Source organism: Mauremys reevesii, linkage group 23 (genome assembly GCF_016161935.1).
Source record: "Mauremys reevesii isolate NIE-2019 linkage group 23, ASM1616193v1, whole genome shotgun sequence".
Lineage (NCBI taxonomy): Eukaryota > Metazoa > Chordata > Testudines > Geoemydidae > Mauremys > Mauremys reevesii.
Genome location: NC_052645.1, coordinates 1180427 through 1199040, shown reverse-complemented (window position 1 = coordinate 1199040; position 18614 = coordinate 1180427). Strand labels below are relative to the sequence as shown.

The 18614-nt window shown below is 51.2% G+C and overlaps 1 protein-coding gene and 2 non-coding genes across 3 annotated transcripts; 1 reads left to right on the top strand and 2 right to left on the bottom strand.

Annotated features, from left to right (window-relative positions):
* Positions 1 to 7785: 7785 nt before the first annotated feature.
* On the top strand, positions 7786 to 11388 carry LOC120389405 (protein NYNRIN-like). The gene is made up of 2 exons (XM_039511954.1): positions 7786 to 10890; positions 11038 to 11388. The coding sequence occupies exons 1-2, from the start codon at positions 7820 to 7822 to the stop codon at positions 11327 to 11329; spliced, it is 3363 nt and encodes a 1120-aa protein (XP_039367888.1). The 5' UTR covers positions 7786 to 7819; the 3' UTR covers positions 11330 to 11388.
* Positions 11389 to 14791: 3403 nt separating this feature from the next.
* On the bottom strand, positions 14792 to 14863 carry TRNAQ-CUG. Its single transcript has one exon. It is a non-coding gene; the product is annotated as a tRNA-Gln (tRNA).
* Positions 14864 to 16573: 1710 nt separating this feature from the next.
* Positions 16574 to 16655, bottom strand: TRNAS-UGA. The gene has a single exon. It is a non-coding gene; the product is annotated as a tRNA-Ser (tRNA).
* Between the last annotated feature and the right edge of the window lie 1959 nt (positions 16656 to 18614).

The window sequence follows — 18614 nt, the reverse complement described above, 5'->3', positions numbered from 1 at the left end:
CAGCCAGACAAACACCTTTAAGAGGAGGCGTCCCTCTCCCTGTCAAAAACTGATCTTCCTCCTTCAGTTCAGTGACAGCCTGAATTAATCCGGCAGAGCCAGAGGACTGAAAGCAGCAACATCAAACCCCTGTGTAGCTCGCAGGAATGGACATAAACACTCCCTGGTGTCTGAGGAGATGTTCAGCTTTGCCCTTGGTCAACTACAAGGCCAAAGGGAAAGGAGGTGGCACCAAAGGGAAAGGAGAGTGAAACACGACACATCATAGTTATGCCCATGGTGGCTGCAAAATCTTTTTATGTACTTCCTCTTATCAGCAGTGTATTGTTTTCTCTGGAGTCTAGACCTTGACTATACCTTGGCCAAGAAATTTGTACCTTGATAAAATAATTGACTGCTCTTGTGAAGACAATGGACTTGACACCCACTGGGGTGTCCCTACACAGGTACAAGTACTAACAACAGTGGCTGCCTTTTAGCCATAGATTTTAATCAGGGCAATAAATACAAACCCCTGTTAAATCATTTCTCAGCCCGAGTCCTTCTCCCACATTCCCTAGAGCATTGGGCCACCATGTGGATGTTTCATTTCCTGCCTCAATTTCACACAGAGACACAATTTCCTTTGCACAGATCCATGAACAGCAAAATCTTCCTGTGTCTCTGGTCTGAGCCAGGGCATTTGATTTCAGTGAACCCTTCACTCCTGCACTGGCGATAGTCAGACAGCGGGATCATGGCACCTGCATCCCTGCCAGGAGATATTGGCTCGGCTCTTTCTTTCTGCTGCTGTTGTTAGTCCATGAAACATCAAGGGTGGAATGCAAGGCTGAGTTCATGCACCAGCCCCCTGAAAAAATTTCAGTGCCCCAGAGAAATCCTGTCCCCAGCTATTGGAACGATGTGCTGGAGATTTGACTAGGAAAGGGACTGTCTGAATTGTCAGAGTGGGGAATGAACAACAATCTTCAGCAATGTCGTTCACACAAACACACTCTCATCCTGCTCCAGCTGGAAGGGAAATGGGCAGGAATTCTCGCTGTTCACCCAAGGACACAAGTACACTAATGCACAGCCGTGAGTGTGCTGGGGAAGCTGGTCTGAGCAATTTGAAGTGACAATTCAGTGAGAACAGAATCATCATGTAATAGAACAGCTCTATATCAAGTAGTTGTGGCCAAGTCATTAAGGGAATGGGTTAGGCATCTATTGGGGTCACCCTGCACAAGTTCAAATCCTGCCAACTATGCAGGCACTGTACTGTTGTTATTATTACTCTAGTCTTAGTGCCTGAGCATCCAGAGTGCAAAGTGGAACCAGATCTACTTTCACTCTGTCTACACTTAAAAGGCTGCTGTGGCGCTGCTATAGCACTTTGGAGTAGACAGTGACTGGAGGTGTTTTCCCATCCCTGTAAGAGCTCCATGGGCAGAACAATTCTTCCTTTTATTTAGCACTATCTAACCAGGGCTTAGGTCACCTTAACTATATGGGTTGGGGGGGTCACACCCTGAGAGACGTCGCTCTGCCAGTTCAGTGCCCGGCGTACACCAGCCCTTAGATCCCTCTTGGTATTTCAGTGCAGGCACTGACCTGTGAGAGGAAAACATCAGCTCACAAACACACAGACTGAATTCCCCACATTTAATCTCGCTGCACTTTCCAGAAAGTCACAAAATTCAATTCATTCTTGCTAGGCCAGAGAAAAAATAAGGGGTCATTCAGTCCTTTGTAGAGAGCTTCAGTTTGTAGCAAAGTCCATCCAGAGGTAGGAAGCAGGACTGAAGACAAGATGGAGGCGAGGCATCAGCCTTTTATAGTCTCTTGCCATGTAGTCTTTGTCCCAAGGACACTCTATACAGCACCTGGCATAGAAAAACCTTAAAGTTCTGTCCATAGGCAGGTCCCTGCAGACCTTGCTGAGTCACAAGGCGTATCTGCCTTCTCTCAATGGGTCGATTGTACAGCTGATGGTCCTTAATGAGCCATCAAACACGCTAGACAGAACTGACACCAACTTGTCTGGGGTGTTCCCCGGAAGCAGAGCACAAGTTTGAAATATGGGCAGCATAGAGCCAATATTCATAACATCAACTACAAAAATGATACACATCTAGAGACAGCATCATTATAATCAGCCAATCAGAACCTCTCCATAGACCCCTTACACAACAACCTTTCTACCATATTGGCTGAAAATATAGAACAGTGGTCGCAACAATGATCTATACAGTTATAGATTATGTCAATAACGTCACAGGAAGTGACACGGCATCAGTGAGACTGATACTGTAATGCTGCCTCCAGTTTTGGTGTCCTCATTTGAAAAATATGCTGTGAAATTGGAGCTGGGGCAGCAAAGAGCCACCAAATGTTCTGAGGGCTGGAGAAAAATGCCTTCTAGTGAGCTATTGAATGAGCTCAACCTGTTTAGCTTATCAAAAGAAGATTGAAAGGTGACTTCATGGAAGTGTTGAAGTGCCTTAATGGAGAGAAAATATTGGGTATTAAAGGGCTCTTTAATCGAGCAGAGAAAGGCATAACAAGACCCAATGGCTGGAAGGTGAAAAGAGACAAATTCATATTACAACTAAGGCACAAATATTCAACGGAGAGGATGATTCACCACAGGAACAAGCTACCAAGGAAAGTGGTGGATTCTCCATCTCTTGATGTCAATCAATGAAGACTAGATGCCTTTCTGGAATGTGTTGCCCCCAAAAGTAGCTCTTGTGTCATACAGGAGGCCTGTGATATGCAGGGGGTCAGATTAGATGCTCTAATGGTCTCTTCTGGCCATAAAGTCGACTAATTTCTGAAAAACTTGAGTGTAGCATTGGGAGCAGCATCTGATGTTTTCCTGTCTAGCCGGCTTGCTTCCTAGAACGAATGCTCCTTGAGTGGGGTGATCCACAGGGAATAGCTCAAACCTCCAAAGTGCCTGGCCAGGGGCAGGACATTGGCCCAGCAAGGGAGAGGTGTGGCAGTGACATCACAAAGTCCTTTTGCAGGACCTCAGACTATTGGCCAAAGGCGGTGGGGAGGTGGTGACCTCACAGAGAGATCCTGACATCAGCCAGGCAGTACAGGGGCGAGGGGCCAGGGAAACCTCAGAGACCCCTGTGGCTTTGCTTCAGCAAGTCTCCTTCTCCAGGTCTCTCTTTGAGGACTGAGAGAGTGTTCGGCTTCACGGATGTGAGCGCCAGGAGGAACCTCTTTCGAGTTTTCTCCTTCCCTTTCAGTGATTTTACAAGAAAACAGCCGACCTTGTTTAGAAGGTAAGAGCATCCTCGAGGGAAGGGGTGTCATGGGGGTGTCACAGTTCGGATGCCGGTGCCCCCCCCCCAATGTATGGAAGTTCCCGCCACCCTGCTCTGTGTTCGCAGGGCGGGAGAGAGCAGCATCCATGGCAGTGATTTGCTCCTGGCTGCCGGAGCAGAGCACCAGGCTCAGCTGTGAGAACTTCCCGGAGCTATGAAAGGGGAGGGGCCATGGCTCTGTAGCAGGAATGCAGGGCAGGCGAGTTCACGGTGGGCATTGTGGGATACTGGAGGAGGCCAGTTATGGTGATATAATGAACAGCAGTGTCTACTCTGTCACTTTAAGTTTGCTGCAAAAAGCTCTAGACCTCTCATCAAAGTCATTTTATTTTGTCAGCAAAACAGGGCAGTTTTGTCGCCAGACGTGGTATTGCAGTGTGTACACCAGCCACAAGCTGCTGACTGAGGGAGCTTAGTGTGTTTTTCACACACCTGAGCAATATAATTCTGCTGAAACAACTTTGTAGTGCAGACCTGGCCAAAGATTGACTCACACACAGCTTGCAAGGAAAACCTCACCTGCTCCGCTGCTTTGCAGAATCCAAACACAAGCAAAGCTTGTCAGGTCCCGGTAGAGATGGCAGGGAGTCAGGTGTGGGCAGGGCCGGCTCTGGCTTTTTTGCCGCCCCAAGCAACAAAACAGCGGGGGGAAAAACGGCACAGCTGGAGCGGCAAAGTTGGAGGGGACAACACAAAAATGGGGGGGGGGGGCTGGAGCAACAAAGCAGGGGGGTGGGGGGAAAAACAACGGCACGGCCGGCAAAGCAGGGGAAAAACAAAACAAAAAACCCTCCATGGCGGCCAGAGCCAGTGGACTCCCTGTGCTGCACAGTGCGCACCCGGTCTAGCGGGGGGGAAGGGGAGGGAGTGGGGGGAGAGAGAAGGGGGGCGGCCAGCGCTTCAGCGGGGCACTCACCACGTGGCCCCGACCACCACACTGCCTGGTACCCTCACTCCTTCTCTAGACTAACCAGTCCTAATATACTGTAACATGGTTATATTCCACCTCCTTCACTGGTCACACCCAACAAAATTAATTATACAGCAGACAGAAACAATCACAGAACCAGACAGAGACCATGCAAATAAACATACAAAACAATACAGAAGGGCGGATTTCACAACTATACATCTATACATATATCTATCTCTTCTGGCCATAAAGTCGACTAATTTCTGAAAAACTTGAGTGTAGCATTGGGAGCAGCAACTGATGTTTTCCTGTCACAGCAGGAAAGAAACAATCACAGAACCAGACAGAGACCATGGAAATAAACATACAAAACAATACAGAAGGGAGGATTTCACAACTACAGATATGCCTTGTGACCTTGCTGAGTCACAATAGACAGGGTTTTCCAGCTGGGTCTATTGATAAGTGAGTTCTTGCCAGACAGGATGCTACCAAACTAAGTTTCCCTTTCTCTGGAGGTGATGGAATATCAGGACAGGATTGTATTCCTCACAGCCCAATAGCACCTTATTTCAATGTGACTAGTTGGGAATGTGTGAATGTGACCAGACACTTCCCACCTTATGGCTGCCTTTGCTGCTTAGCCGAAGAACCAGGCCTCAGACTGTCACAGTAAGAGAAGGCCATTACACAGACAGACAATGATTTTTTATTCTCTCTTTTATATCTTTATAACTAGCTAAGTGATAAAAATACACCTAAATTCTTAAAGTACAGGCCTCTGCAGACAGGCCTGAATCTCTGTATCCTAACAGTCCTCGAGGTCAGGCAGCCTCTGGGTAAGGGGGTGGGGACTCAGATCCTTCCACAGGCCAATTCCACCAGGGTCATGTATAAACCAGGGAAGTTTGCCACAATAGCCAGACCAGATGCCCCCTTTACACTTGTGCTCTGTTCTCATTGCTTCTCTGTCTCTCTTCCCCTCATCTCTGCTGCTCCCCCTCTGGGCTTTCTCAGCACCTGGCCCCTCAGCGCTTCCTGGCAGCAAGAGACTGCGCTATCTGCACCTGCAGCCTCTCTCCTGCTTGCTAAGGAAAGGAACCTTTCCAGGAAATGGCCACAGCTTCTGGGAATCCCTGTGTGGCTGTGAACAGAGTTTGGCTCCTGGCACACAAGGCAACTTAAAAGCTGAGCGCCCAGACAGGGGCTTGAACCCTGGACTCTCATGTTAGTGGCATCAGGCATCTATACTAGGCCTGAATGAGCCAAAGTTATTTTGTGCTTGTCCAAAGTCCCTCCATGTTAAACTTCAGTTGAACTCCTAGGTTAGAAGTGAGAATGGAATGTGTAAAAGCTTCTTATCAGTGTAACTGGCACCAGCAGATAGTAAAAAGAGGCCACTCGTCTCTGGTTTAGGAGGAGGAGGAGGGGGGGAGGAAAGGTAATAAATTCAGAAGTAAACTAACCTAACAGCCCTGAAAAGTTACTAAGAAAATGAATTGCTTGTTGTCAAGAATGATTTAACCTGTTTAATGTAATCCTTAGCTATACAATGTGTCTATTATATGGGAGGGGACTTATAGGATAGGAGGGGGGAGTAGATAGTGGGGGGTAATAGGGATACCTAGCTGGACTTGTGTATAAGAAGAGAGACACAGCTTATGTCTGGGTTGCTCGATTTGAGATGTGTGTGTGTCTCCGAGCATCCTGTTATTTGAGAACTCAAATAAACATTTAACTGCTTCTCCACCTTGGTGTGTCTATTGGAGCGAGATACACCGGGCAAGAACCACTGTTTGCTGCCTCAGGCCTTTTAGGTCGGCAACAGTCTTGGCGTCCCTGGGTGGGCTCGAGGCTAAAATCTAGCCTTGCCCGGACCCCTCCTGGAGGTCGACGGATTGCGGCGACGACCGACGCCCAGCGCGCACCGGTGATTTCATCGGGGGCCTCGGCGAAGACGCAGTGTGGTCGACCCCGGAGGGCACTACGGTGCAACGCGCTCAAATAGTGGAGAAGCAGCTGCGGGCGACAGTGGGGAACCGGTCCCGTGGATAAGGTAGGAACAGTCCAGTGCTGTTAACCTTTTGTTTGCCTGTTAAGACCTGGGGACGCCCAGTGTCTTCCCATAGGTATGGGGCAGGAACAGAGTACAGGCAGGGCACGGTGTACACCCTTAGAATGCATTCTGATTAATTGGAAAGTGTTTGAAAAAGATCCATTGACTAAAAGTAAATTGAAAAGATTCTGTACAGTAGACTGGCCTCAGTACCAGCTAGAGGGCCAGGAGAGGTGGCCACCGGAGGGATCACTTAATTACAACACGATCCTTCAATTAGCTTTGTTTTGTCAGCGAATGAATAAGTGGAATGAATTTATGTATGTACAGTTGTTTATGATGTTAAGAGATAAGTCAGATCTCTTGTTGAAGTGTAATTTGACTCCGACAGGTTCGGTAGTCACTAGTGTTAGTTCCCCGAACCCCTCCCTGGTTGTAATGGCAGAGTCGGTGTCCCCTTCGGCTCCTACACCCCCACCATATAAAGAACAGGTACTCTGTGCTCCGGGGATTTCCCCCTCAGTGGGACTTTATCCGTTGATTACTGAGACTGTGGTAGCCCGACATGGAGCGGAGGGGCGCCAGGCCACTACTATGCAGGTTTACACGCATGTGCCTTTTAATCCGGTGGACCTAGCAGCCTTTAAGGTACAGGCAGGGGAATTTTCAACGAACCCCAGCAAGTTTATTTCGGTTTTTGAGGGATGTTTTGCCAGTCACAAGCCTGACTGGGATGACTGTAATATCCTTATGAGGACCCTGTTGTCTGAAGTGGAGAGGAATCAGGTTATAGCCAAGGCAAGGGAGGAGGCACAGCAGAGGCATGATCGGGATCCGGTTAATGTCCCCATTCCTGCCGACATGGTCCCCACAGCAGATCCTAGGTGGAATCCTAATGATCCTAATGGTCAGACCCGCCTCACTGTGTACAAGGAGCTGCTTTTGCACGGACTCCGACGCTCAGCTGTTCGCCATAACAATTGGGCCAAGCCTTATGAGCTCATACAGGAGCCTAAGGAAAGTCCGGTCGCTTTTCTGCAGCGCATCCGGGATGCCATTCGGCAACACACTAATGCAGACCCTGATGCTGAGGCAACTGAGGCAATTATAAAAGGTATCTTTACCAGCCGTGCGGCCCCTGACATTAAAAGGAAATTGCAGAAAAAGGAGGATTTAATGGGAATGTCTATGGCTCAGATTTTGGAAACTGCAAATAGGGCTTATAGCCTTAGAGAGGGAGAGAAGGAAAAGAGGCAAGTGAAGATGATGGTTGCAGCAGTACAGGCTGGTGGCAGAAGAAAGTTTCAGGAAGGAGGTGGAAGGGGCCGGGGAATGAGAGGCCGTGGACGTGGGCGCCCTGGCCCACAGGAAAGGCGTTTGGGTCGCAATCAGTGTGCCATATGCCGAAAGGAGGGACACTGGAAAAATGAGTGCCCCGAGAGGGAAGATATTCCTATGATGGCAGCAGAGAATCAAGACTAGGGGTGTCAGGGGAGACGGACTATCCTGCCCCCGGAACCCCGAGTAAAAATGCGGGTGGGAAATTCAGAAATAGACTTTTTAATAGACTCTGGAGCAGCTCGAACCGCTGTAAATCAACCCCTTCAGCTGCCTGTGGCAGATTCCCTCACTGTGGTCGGTGCTACAGGGAGAGGAACCAAGTGTCCAGTGTATGCCCCAGCAGAATGTGCTTTGGGAGACAGAACTCTCTCCCACAAGCTGGTTTACCTCCCTGACTGTCCAACGCCTCTACTAGGACGGGATCTGCTTTGTCGCTTAGGTGCAACCCTGCATTTCACCCAAGATGAAATCACTCTCACCCTACCCCCAGAGAATGCCTGGATAATGACTCTTGCAGTTGAGCCCTCAGCCATGCAAGCCCCAGAGTGGAGCCAGTGGGAGGACCAGGTTTTTCCTCTAGTATGGGCATCGGGGGTCCCAGGAAAGGCAGCCCATCATACCCCCATTAAGGTTCAGCTCCTGCCAGGAAAAGGTCCAGTGCGGATCAAGCAGTACCCGATCAAAAGGGAAGCCAGAGAAGGGCTGCAGGAAACTATAGATCAGTTTTTGAAGTATGGGGTACTGCGAGAATGTCAGTCAGCCTGGAACACCCCCATCCTGCCTGTTCGAAAGCCCAATGGCACCTACCGGTTGGTCCAGGACCTGAGGGCGGTTAATGAACGGGTTAAGACTCTGCACCCCCTTGTTCCAAACCCGTATACACTCTTGGCATCTATAGGGGGGCAGTACACCCACTTTTCGGTCCTGGACTTAAAAGATGCTTTCTTCACAATTCCGGTTGATACTCAATCTCAGGAGATTTTCTCCTTTGAGTGGGAGGATGGGAAAAGAATTAAGAAACAGCTTTGCTGGACTGTGTTACCTCAGGGATTTAAAAACTCCCCTACCCTTTTCAGCCAGGCTCTGGCTAGAGATTTGGAAGAATGGGATAATGCGGACAAAATCCTCCTCCTGCAGTATGTAGATGATTTATTAATTGCAGCTGTGGGTCTGACTCCTTGCCTTAAGGCTACTGTGAGCCTCTTGAATTTTGTTGGACTCCGAGGATATCGGGTGGCTCGGAGCAAGGCTCAAATTGCCCTCTTAGAAGTACAGTACTTAGGGTTTCACATACGGCAGGGAGAGAGACAGCTCTCAAATGAAAGAAAGGAAGCAATCTGTCAAATCCCTGTCCCCAGCAATCGTAAACGGCTTAGGGCTTTTCTGGGCATGGCAGGCTTCTGCAGAATATGGATCCCAGAGTTCGGATTGTGGGTTAAACCTTTGTATGAATGTGTTAAGGGAGCAGACCACGACCCCTTTCACTGGTCCTCAGAAGCTGACAAGGCATTTAAAGTGTTAAAGAGAAAACTAATGGAAGCTCCAGCCCTCGGTCTGCCTGACCTTTCTAAGCCGTTTCAACTGTATGTGCATGAAAGAAAAGGAGTAGCCCTGGGAGTACTTACTCAATTATTAGGAACCTGGAGACGTCCTGTGGCATATTTCTCTAAACAACTGGATCAAGTTGCTAAGGGATGGCCAGCATGCTTGCGAGCGGTCGCAGCAACTGCCCTAGTGCTTGGTGAAGCGGAGAAACTGACTTTGGGGGGAACTGTGCAGGTGTATACCCCTCACATGGTCCAAGCCCTGCTGGACACTAAGGGTGGTCTCTGGCTTACCCAGGCTCGGGTAGCTCGGTACCAGGCTAAACTCCTAGAAAATCCTGAGGTTTCCCTGCAAACCTGCCCCTCCCTTAACCCAGCCACTATGTTGCCAGAAACAGAGGAGCAGGAACATGACTGTTTAGAAATCATAGATGCCCAATACTCCAGCCGTGCAGACTTAAAAGATCAGCCACTCCCAAATGCAGACCATGAGTGGTACACTGACGGCAGCAGCTTTGTCACAGACGGACAAAGGAGGGCGGGTTATGCTGTTGTAACTCTCCACGAAACTGTGGAAGCAGAGGGTTTGCCTGTCGGAACGTCAGCCCAGTTGGCTGAATTGATAGCCTTAACCCGTGCACTCGAATTGTCAAAAGGAAAAAGAGTTAACATTTTTACTGATTCCAGATATGCCTTTGGAGTGCTGCATGCTCATGCTGGTTTATGGAAGGAAAGGGGAATGCTGAAAGCTGAAGGTTCCCCAGTTAAACATGGGACACAGATCCTCCGGCTTCTGGAAGCGGTGCAGCTCCCCTTGGAGGTAGCAGTTGTACACTGCAAGGCTCATCAACGAGAGGATCAGAACGTAGCCAAGGGCAACGCTAGGGCCGACAGGGAAGCCAAGCGAGCTGCCACCCTGAAACCATTGGGAGCTGAGGAGGCCTATATGCATGCTCTCATCCCATCAGTGGGTGAGCTCCCAGCCCCTCAGTACTCTCGCGAAGAAAGGAACTTGGCTAATTCACTTGGGCTCCAGGAAAAGGAGGGATGGCTCCACTCCACAGAAGGGAAAATCCTCCTACCTAAAAGCCTAATACGGCCAGTACTACAGAAACTACATCAGACTACTCATGCTGGAAGGGAAGCTCTCACCCAGCTTATGAATAAGTATTTTCTAACCTCTGGACTTAGACCCCTGGCTTCCCAGGTACAGGCTGAGTGTTTAGTCTGTCAAAAGAATAACCCTCGGCCAGGAGTGTCAGTGCCGCCAGCCACTCTGGAACCTACCCCAGGACCAGGATTGGTGTGGCAAATAGATTTTACTGAATTCCCCCGAACCCAAGGCTTCAGATATCTCCTTGTCTTAGTGGATCGATTTAGCGGATGGCCTGAAGCCTTCCCATGCCGTAACAACACTGCCAGAACAGTGGCTCTCAAGTTTGTCAAGGAGATCATTCCTCGCTTTGGACTCCCCCAGTGGATGGAGTCTGATAATGGAACACACTTCACATCGCAAGTTATTCAGGGGATTTCAGATGTCTTACAGATCCCCTGGAAGCTCCACACTCCATGGAGACCACAGGCCAGTGGAGTAGTGGAACGCACTAATCAGACACTCAAGCGGCATCTCTCAAAGGTCTGCCAAGAGGCTTCTCTTCGGTGGCCTGATGCCTTACCCCTTGTTTTGCTCCGAGTTCGTGCTCTCCCAAAGGGCAGGTTAGGGCTTAGCCCCTTTGAGATTATGTTCAGAAGGGCATGGCCTATGAATGGTACACCGGTTCTGCTAGGGGAGTGGGAGGTAGGCTGCGGTTTCTTATCTCAGTACATGTGCTCTCTGTCTGCTGTTCTCTGTTCTCTCCACAGGTATACCAAAGATTTGCAGCCTCTCCCGCTGGATGCCCCTGTCCACTCCCTGCAGCCCGGTGACTCCGTTCTCGTTCGTACCTGGAAGGACGAGCCTCTTCAAGAGAAGTGGAAGGGACCCCACACCGTCCTGCTGATCACCCACACAGCAGCAAAGGTCGAGGGATACAAGAACTGGATCCACCACTCTCGTCTGAAAGCAGTACCAGCTCCTGAACGGTGGACTGTCCAGCCCGCGGAGAAGACTGCCAGCGACGATCTGGGACTTAAGCTGTTATTCAGGCGACAGTAAGGCCTACTGGGAATGCCCTGTGACCCCTTTGGACAGTTACAGCGCACTCCCCGTGAAAACTCTGAGCGTTGGCTGTGTTTGTTTTCACAGGGCCAGCCTAACTTGTGGGCCTGGTTTCTTTTGTTTTTAATCTGTTTGTTATTGGTAGTTGTTATTTTGTGGATATTTGGGGAATTGTAATTGTTAGCTTAGAGTTACTTGCCCAGTATGGATTTAGGCCTAAGGTTTGCCACAGTGTTATTCTTTGCTATGGGAACACTCCTCTTGTTAACCCCCGTTTCTCCCCAGGTACATGCGGGATGGAGGGGAATCCCTAACAAATTAGAAGCAAATACGTACGAGGGCCTGAAAATTTGTTTTGCCCAAGAGTTTAATCTCTCTAACTGTTGGATATGCTCCCAAATCCCGCACCATGCAGCTGGGTTGCCCTGGAGGGCAGTTCCCCAAAATTGGTCAGATCTTTGTTGGGGATGGTTTAGTAGGGGAAGAAACATTTCGGGTACCCTCTTGTCACAAAATTGTACTATTGAATCACAGTATGCATTGAGGGATGACCCCTGGGAACCACAGGCCAACTCAACACGTATTCCTACCCCTATTAGGTTGCGGTCAGTGGACCCTGGGTTGGTGTGTTATCGACAGTTTCAATCTGACAATCACACCTGGTCCGCTGGAAATAGCACCTGTCAGTATTATTTTTCCCTTGACAGGAATGATTCTCTCCCGGTCTATGTTAATGGCAAATCTAATTCTACCGCCCGAGTTGGAACTCTTAGTGGTGCCCGAGCAGAACAATGGAGAAGTGGGAATAATGGGTTGGTAGGAAATGGCCACTCCTTTTACATTTGCGGTACCTCTGCCTATAAGTGGCTACCGCATCGGTGGTATGGAAGTTGTTACGTAGGATATCTTGCCCCTCCCCTTCGAGTGCTCCCTAAGCTGCCCCCTGGCCGTCCCAGGCAGCGCAGGTCCTTGTATGCCACCCCAGAGCCTATTAAGGAGGGAGACAGACTTGGTATGATTCTCCTCCCATCTTATGGGGTGGGACGGCTGTCCCAAATTTACCGTAAGCTCTCTATGTTTCTCACCAAGTTTGCCAATGAGACCCTGGCCATAGAGAAAAGCCTTAACTCAGAGCTTTATCAGCTCCGGTTGCTGACCTTGCAGAACAGACAAGCCCTGGATTATGTTTTAGCTTCTCAGGGCGGGGTATGTGCCCTTATTGGGAACGAATGTTGTACTTATGTCCCAGAAAACTCACAGGACATTAATAAACACATCCTGTCAGCCGAACAGGCTTTCAAGCAGTGGAAGGCCCAGGAAGGGGAACCTACAATTTTTGATTCCCTTTGGAGTTGGTTGCCCGACCTAGGAGGATTGGGAAATGGCCTTGTGCGTCTCCTCCTCATAGGTGTGGTACTGTGCCTAGTCACCCTCCTTTTGATTACTTGTTTTAAACTGCTTCTTCATAAGCTTTGTGCTCCCCGTGCCCCGAAGGTCCCTATGTACCCTCTCATTGAGAGCCCCAGCTCCAAGGCACTCAATCGCATTTTGTCCACAGTATATGAGAACACTCAGCCAAAGGTTTGTTGAGTATTCTCAAAGGAGGGAATTGTTGGTGGCATCAGGCATCTATACTAGGCCTGAATGAGCCAAAGTTATTTTGTGCTTGTCCAAAGTCCCTCCATGTTAAACTTCAGTTGAACTCCTAGGTTAGAAGTGAGAATGGAATGTGTAAAAGCTTCTTATCAGTGTAACTGGCACCAGCAGATAGTAAAAAGAGGCCACTCGTCTCTGGTTTAGGAGGAGGAGGAGGGGGGGAGGAAAGGTAATAAATTCAGAAGTAAACTAACCTAACAGCCCTGAAAAGTTACTAAGAAAATGAATTGCTTGTTGTCAAGAATGATTTAACCTGTTTAATGTAATCCTTAGCTATACAATGTGTCTATTATATGGGAGGGGACTTATAGGATAGGAGGGGGGAGTAGATAGTGGGGGGTAATAGGGATACCTAGCTGGACTTGTGTATAAGAAGAGAGACACAGCTTATGTCTGGGTTGCTCGATTTGAGATGTGTGTGTGTCTCCGAGCATCCTGTTATTTGAGAACTCAAATAAACATTTAACTGCTTCTCCACCTTGGTGTGTCTATTGGAGCGAGATACACCGGGCAAGAACCACTGTTTGCTGCCTCAGGCCTTTTAGGTCGGCAACACTCAGATTAAGAGCCTGATACTCTACCACCTGAGCTACCTGGGCTTGTTAGGAAAGAACTTCACCATTCACCACAACAGTGATTATCCCAGTGTGCAGGCAAGAGTGAGCAGGCAGGCAAAAGAGAGGCAAAAAAAGTCCCAGGAACCCCTCCTCTTTTTCTGCACAGCCACTGCCTGTCAGAAGGATTCCTCCTCCTCCTCAGGGAGACTAAATCTCTGTGCCTAGACAGCCAGTCCATCCGCTGCACCTCAATCCCCAATGCCTGAGCCTCCCTGCCAAAGCCCTGCACCTGGCCCCATACAGTTAAGTCTCACGTGTCACTGGGAACGTAACTTCTTGTGCCCAGAGAGTCTCGGCCCCCTCAGCAGATGACCTGAGAAACACAGTGTCCGGCTTTTCCAAAGAAGTGTTTAGACCCCCTCATCATGTGGCCTAAAGGATAAGGCATCTCCCTGTGGATCGGATGATTCAGGAGTTGAGTCCCCTCGTGGTTGTGCTCACTTTGTGCTGCAAGTCCTGCTCCCTTCAGGGCTGGAACCTCTTCTTGGCCGCTCAGGCCAATGCTCCGGCTTCAGCTAGAGCCCCGGGAAGGAGTTGGGGGTTGGGTGTCACAAAGGCTGGGGCATGAGCCCCAGGTGCTTCCAGTCTCACCTTTGCCCTTCCTGACTTGCCAAAGAAAATGGGCGGCTCCACTTCCAAAGTCAGCACCATGAGTGGGAACGGTCAGAGGCCCCACCAGGGGGGCTGGCCCTGCTTTCCTACCCTCTTCTGATGTTGGCCACAGAGCATCAGCAGCCGCCCTGCATGCTGGCCTGTGGGTGGCCGTCAGTGGGGTTCAGCACAGCAGGGAGCAGGCTGGCCCTGTGGCTGTCTGCTGGCCACACATAGGCATGGTCCTCTCCTCCTCTTGCCCTGGCCTCTGTGGCTTTTAAACCTTCCCTTGGAGCTCTCAGCACCAGCCGCCTCTGCTCTAGGTGCCCAGAGGAGGAGAGGTGCTGGGCTTCCGCCTGCCCAGCCCTGACTATGAAGCCTGGCCCTGGCCCTGCTTCTTTCAAGCGCCAGGTGGGCAAGAGGGAAAGCACAGTGGCAAGTGCCAGACTTGTGGGCACCAGGTGAAGCCGTGAGAATCCCAACCCTCAGGTGTCAGTTCTAGAGCCCTGACCCATCCAGCAGGAGGGGAAAAAATGGCACTTGCACAGCTGGAGACAGGGAAGTGGAGCAGTGGGAGCTCCAGGGCTTTACCACAAGGTCCCACTGAGATTTGAACTCAGATTGCAGGATTCAGAGTCCTGAGTGCTGCCCATTACACCATGGGACCAGCTTGTGCTGCTTTCTCTGCACATCAGTGACCCTCACAGGGCTGGCTCATGTAAGGGACTGTTGGCCCCTTACTAAAACTTAGTGGGGATTTTGGTTGGCTAGTTCCCTGTCCCAGTAGAAGGGGGAAGGGCCAATGGGAAATCAGGACCCTGAGACTGACAGGCCCCTGGGCAATGGGGAGAGGCCAAAGCTCCAAGTTAGCTGCACTGACAGGCCAGGCAGTGTAATGAGGGAGTCACCAGGCCAGGGGGTCCCATCCTCCGTGGGAGCTGGAACTGCCTGGGTCAGAGTGGGGCAGAGCTAAGGAGAGAGCAGGAGCCCAAGAAGAGCCGGGGAGCAGAGCTGCGCAGGTGTAGTGCCAGAAACTGCTCCCTGTAGGACTTTGCTACCTGTAGCAGTTACTGAGACCTGAGGTTGTTCTTATTTGCTGACTTGTCCTAATTGGCTAAAACTTGACAGTGGTGGGGGATGGAAGCATAAAGTCTTCGTCCTCCAAACGACCCTGCCTGGTGTCCATCTGTATCTATTACCTCTTAACACAGGATTGTAAAAAATAGAGTGAGGTCATTTAAACATCATTTATTTTGCAGCTTCATTTACTGTGCTAACAATGTAGCATCCTGACACCGATACTTCTGCCCATGTGCCCTGTGGGTTGGATTCATTTTAGTGGGATGTGGGACATGTGCAGGATAATTTAAACTCTTAATTTCCTTATGGTTTCCCTGCAATATACTTCTCTGCTGGTGCGATTTCTGACCATTGCACATCTATTGTATTTATTACAATAGCACAAGTAAGTCACACAAGTGACATAGTCTAGGGGCTTGGCTACACTTGCAAGTTAGAGCCCATTAAAGCAGCCCCGGGCGCCCTAACTCCTGAGGTGTCCACACTGGCAAGGCACATGGAGCACCTGGGCTCTGTAGGTGGAGCGCTCCTGGTAATCCACCTCCATGAGAAGCATAAAGCTCGCTGAGTCCTGCTGAAACGCCCGGGCATCACTGTGAGTGCGGATCTCCCTCAGCCTCCCCCGCAATGCTGGTCAGTTGTACTGGCACTGTGATAGTCGGTGCTTCCCTTCAGGGCCGGCCCTAGAGGGGTGCAGGGCCCAGGACAAATCCTCCCTTTTCTGCCCTGTCTCCACTCCACCCCTTCCCCCAAGCTCCCACCCCTGTCCCCTCTATTCCCATCCTGCACCTTCCTGCCCCATTCCTCTCCCGCCCCCACCTCTTCCCGTCCCTGCTCCTCCCCCTCCCCGCCCAGCGCCTCCTGCACCCCACTGAACAGCTGATCACTGGCAAGTGGGAGGCGCTGAAGGGGAAGAGGAGGAGCTTGTCAGCAAGGCCTGTAGTGGGGCGGGGGAGGGAGGAGCTGGCTGCCAGTGGGCGCTGAACACCTATTTTTGCTCTGTTGGTTCTGCAGCCCCGTAGCTCCCATGGAGTCACTGACTTGGCTCCTTTCACACTCTAGAGAGAGGAGCAGAACCAGGGCTATGGCTGATCTATGGGGCACCAGGTGAGTGGCAGAGGCTTCAGGGGCTGAGAGTTTGCCCGACCCCTCAGGGACGCAGTGTGAGGGGGTGTCCCAGGGATCTCTATGAAAGGAGCAGAACAGGATTTACTTGGGGTGGGGAGAGAATTGAGAGTGTCTCAGGGGGTTGTACAGAGGTGTTGCCTGGGTGAGAGACTGGCTAAAACACAGACCTCGCTGTGAGCAGGATTCAAACCTGTGCAGGGGAACCTTATTGGATTTCAACTCCAACGCCTTAACCACTCGGCCATCACACCTGTGAGCACAAAACTGTCCCAATGCCAGAGAAACTGGTAAAGAATCACAATGCCCAGGTGTGAAGTCATCTGAACTACAGAATTCCCACCACAAACCTGGCTCCCAAAGCACAGGGGGGATTGGGGGTTTGTTCTCTTTGCTTAGCCATGTGAAGTCGCACAGAGAGCGCGTTTAAAAGTCTCCCGTCCCACAGAGCAGGAATGGGAAATGATTCTCAACTTGAAGCCTGACGTAGGGTGACCAGACGTCTTGATTTTATCGGGACTGTCCCAATATTTGCTCTCCCCCCGACACACACTCTAACCACTGGCCCCCACACCCCTCCCAGGGCTGGAGATAGAACCCAGGAATTCTGACCACCAACCCCCCTCCCCTGCTCTGACCACCAGACCCCACACTCCCCTTTTAGATTTTAGGCTCACTGCCTCTTCTATCCATGCACCCCACCTGTCCATCCCTTTGCTGCAGCTTTTTAGGGTGTCACCCCTGCTCTGCACTCCCCCAGTGCAGCCCAAGGCTTTTCCTCCCCCCAACCACACATCCTCTCCCCACACTGAGTGGATTAAGCACATCTTCAGTGGGGGTTTGGCAAGGCAGGGACAGGGGCAGCTCTAGGCATTTTGCCGCCCCAAGCATAGCAGGCAGGCTGCCTTCAGCGGCTTGCCGAGTCGCAGGACCAGCGGACCCTCTGCAGGCAAGTCGCCGAAGGCAACTCTGCCTGCTGCCCTTGCAGCGACCAGCAGAGTGCCCCCAGTGGCTTTCCGCCCCGGCCTGGAGCCGCCCCTGGGCAGGGAGCAGGCTGGCTGGGTGTCTTTGTGGCTGTCTGCTGGCCACACATAGGCATGGTTCTCCCCTCCTCTGGCCCTGCCCTCATTTGCTCTGTAGCTTTTAAGCCTTCCCTTGGAGCTGTCAGCACCAGCCACCTCTGCTCCAGGTGCCCAGAGGAGGAGAAGTGTGTTGGGCTCCAGCCTGGGACTCTGCCTCCCTCCCTGCCTTTCCCTGACTAGGAAACCTGGCCCTGGCCCTCCTTCCTTTAAATGCCATGTGGGCAAGAGGTAACGTGTCGCTGCAAGTGAAATGGCCAAACTTGTGGGCCTCATGTGAAGCAGCAAGAACGCCAACCACCTGGTCAAACCACAGGCATCAGGGTAACACATTCTAGATCCCCAACCCATTGTGGCCATCACAACCCAAGACCTGGCTCCAGTGGGTGAGTCACCCAGCTGGAGGGGGGAGATTGGTTCTTGCACAGCTGGAGACAGGAAAGTTGAGTACTGGGAGCTCCAGGGCTTCACCACAAGGTCCCACTGAGATTTGAACTCAGATTGCAGAATTCAGAGTCCTGAGTGCTGCCCCTTACACCATGGGACCAGCTCACATTTCCTTCTCTGCACATCAGTGACCCTCACGGGTCTGGCTTGTGTAAGGGACTGTTGGCCCCTTACCAAAACTTAGTGTGTGTGTGTGGGGGGGGGGGGTTGGTTGGCTAGTTCCCAGCACCAATAGAAGGGGGAAGGGCCAATGGGAAATCAGGACCCTGAGACTGACAGTCCCCAGGGGCAATGGGGAGAGGCCAAAGCTCCATGTTAGCCGGACTGACAGGCCAGGCAGTGTAATGAGGGAGTCACCAGGCCAGGGGGTCCCATCCTCCGTGGGAGCTGGAACTGCCCGGGCCAGAGTGGGGCAGAGCTAAAGAGAGAGCAGGAGCCCGAGAAGAGCCAGGGAGCAGAGCTGCACCAGCCAGGGAGAACCAGAGCAGATCTGTGCTGGGAGCCGAGCCGAGCCGCAGCAGCACGAGCCATAGAAGCTGCCCAGGGAGCAGATCTGTGCTGGGAGAAGAGCTGCAGCAAGGGGAGCCAGAGGAGCAGCCCAGGGAGCTGGAGGCAGAGCCGCAGCAGCACTGGGGCTGGAGGTGGGTGCAGGGAGCAGTGTGGGAGAGCGAGGGGGACCCTGGGCAG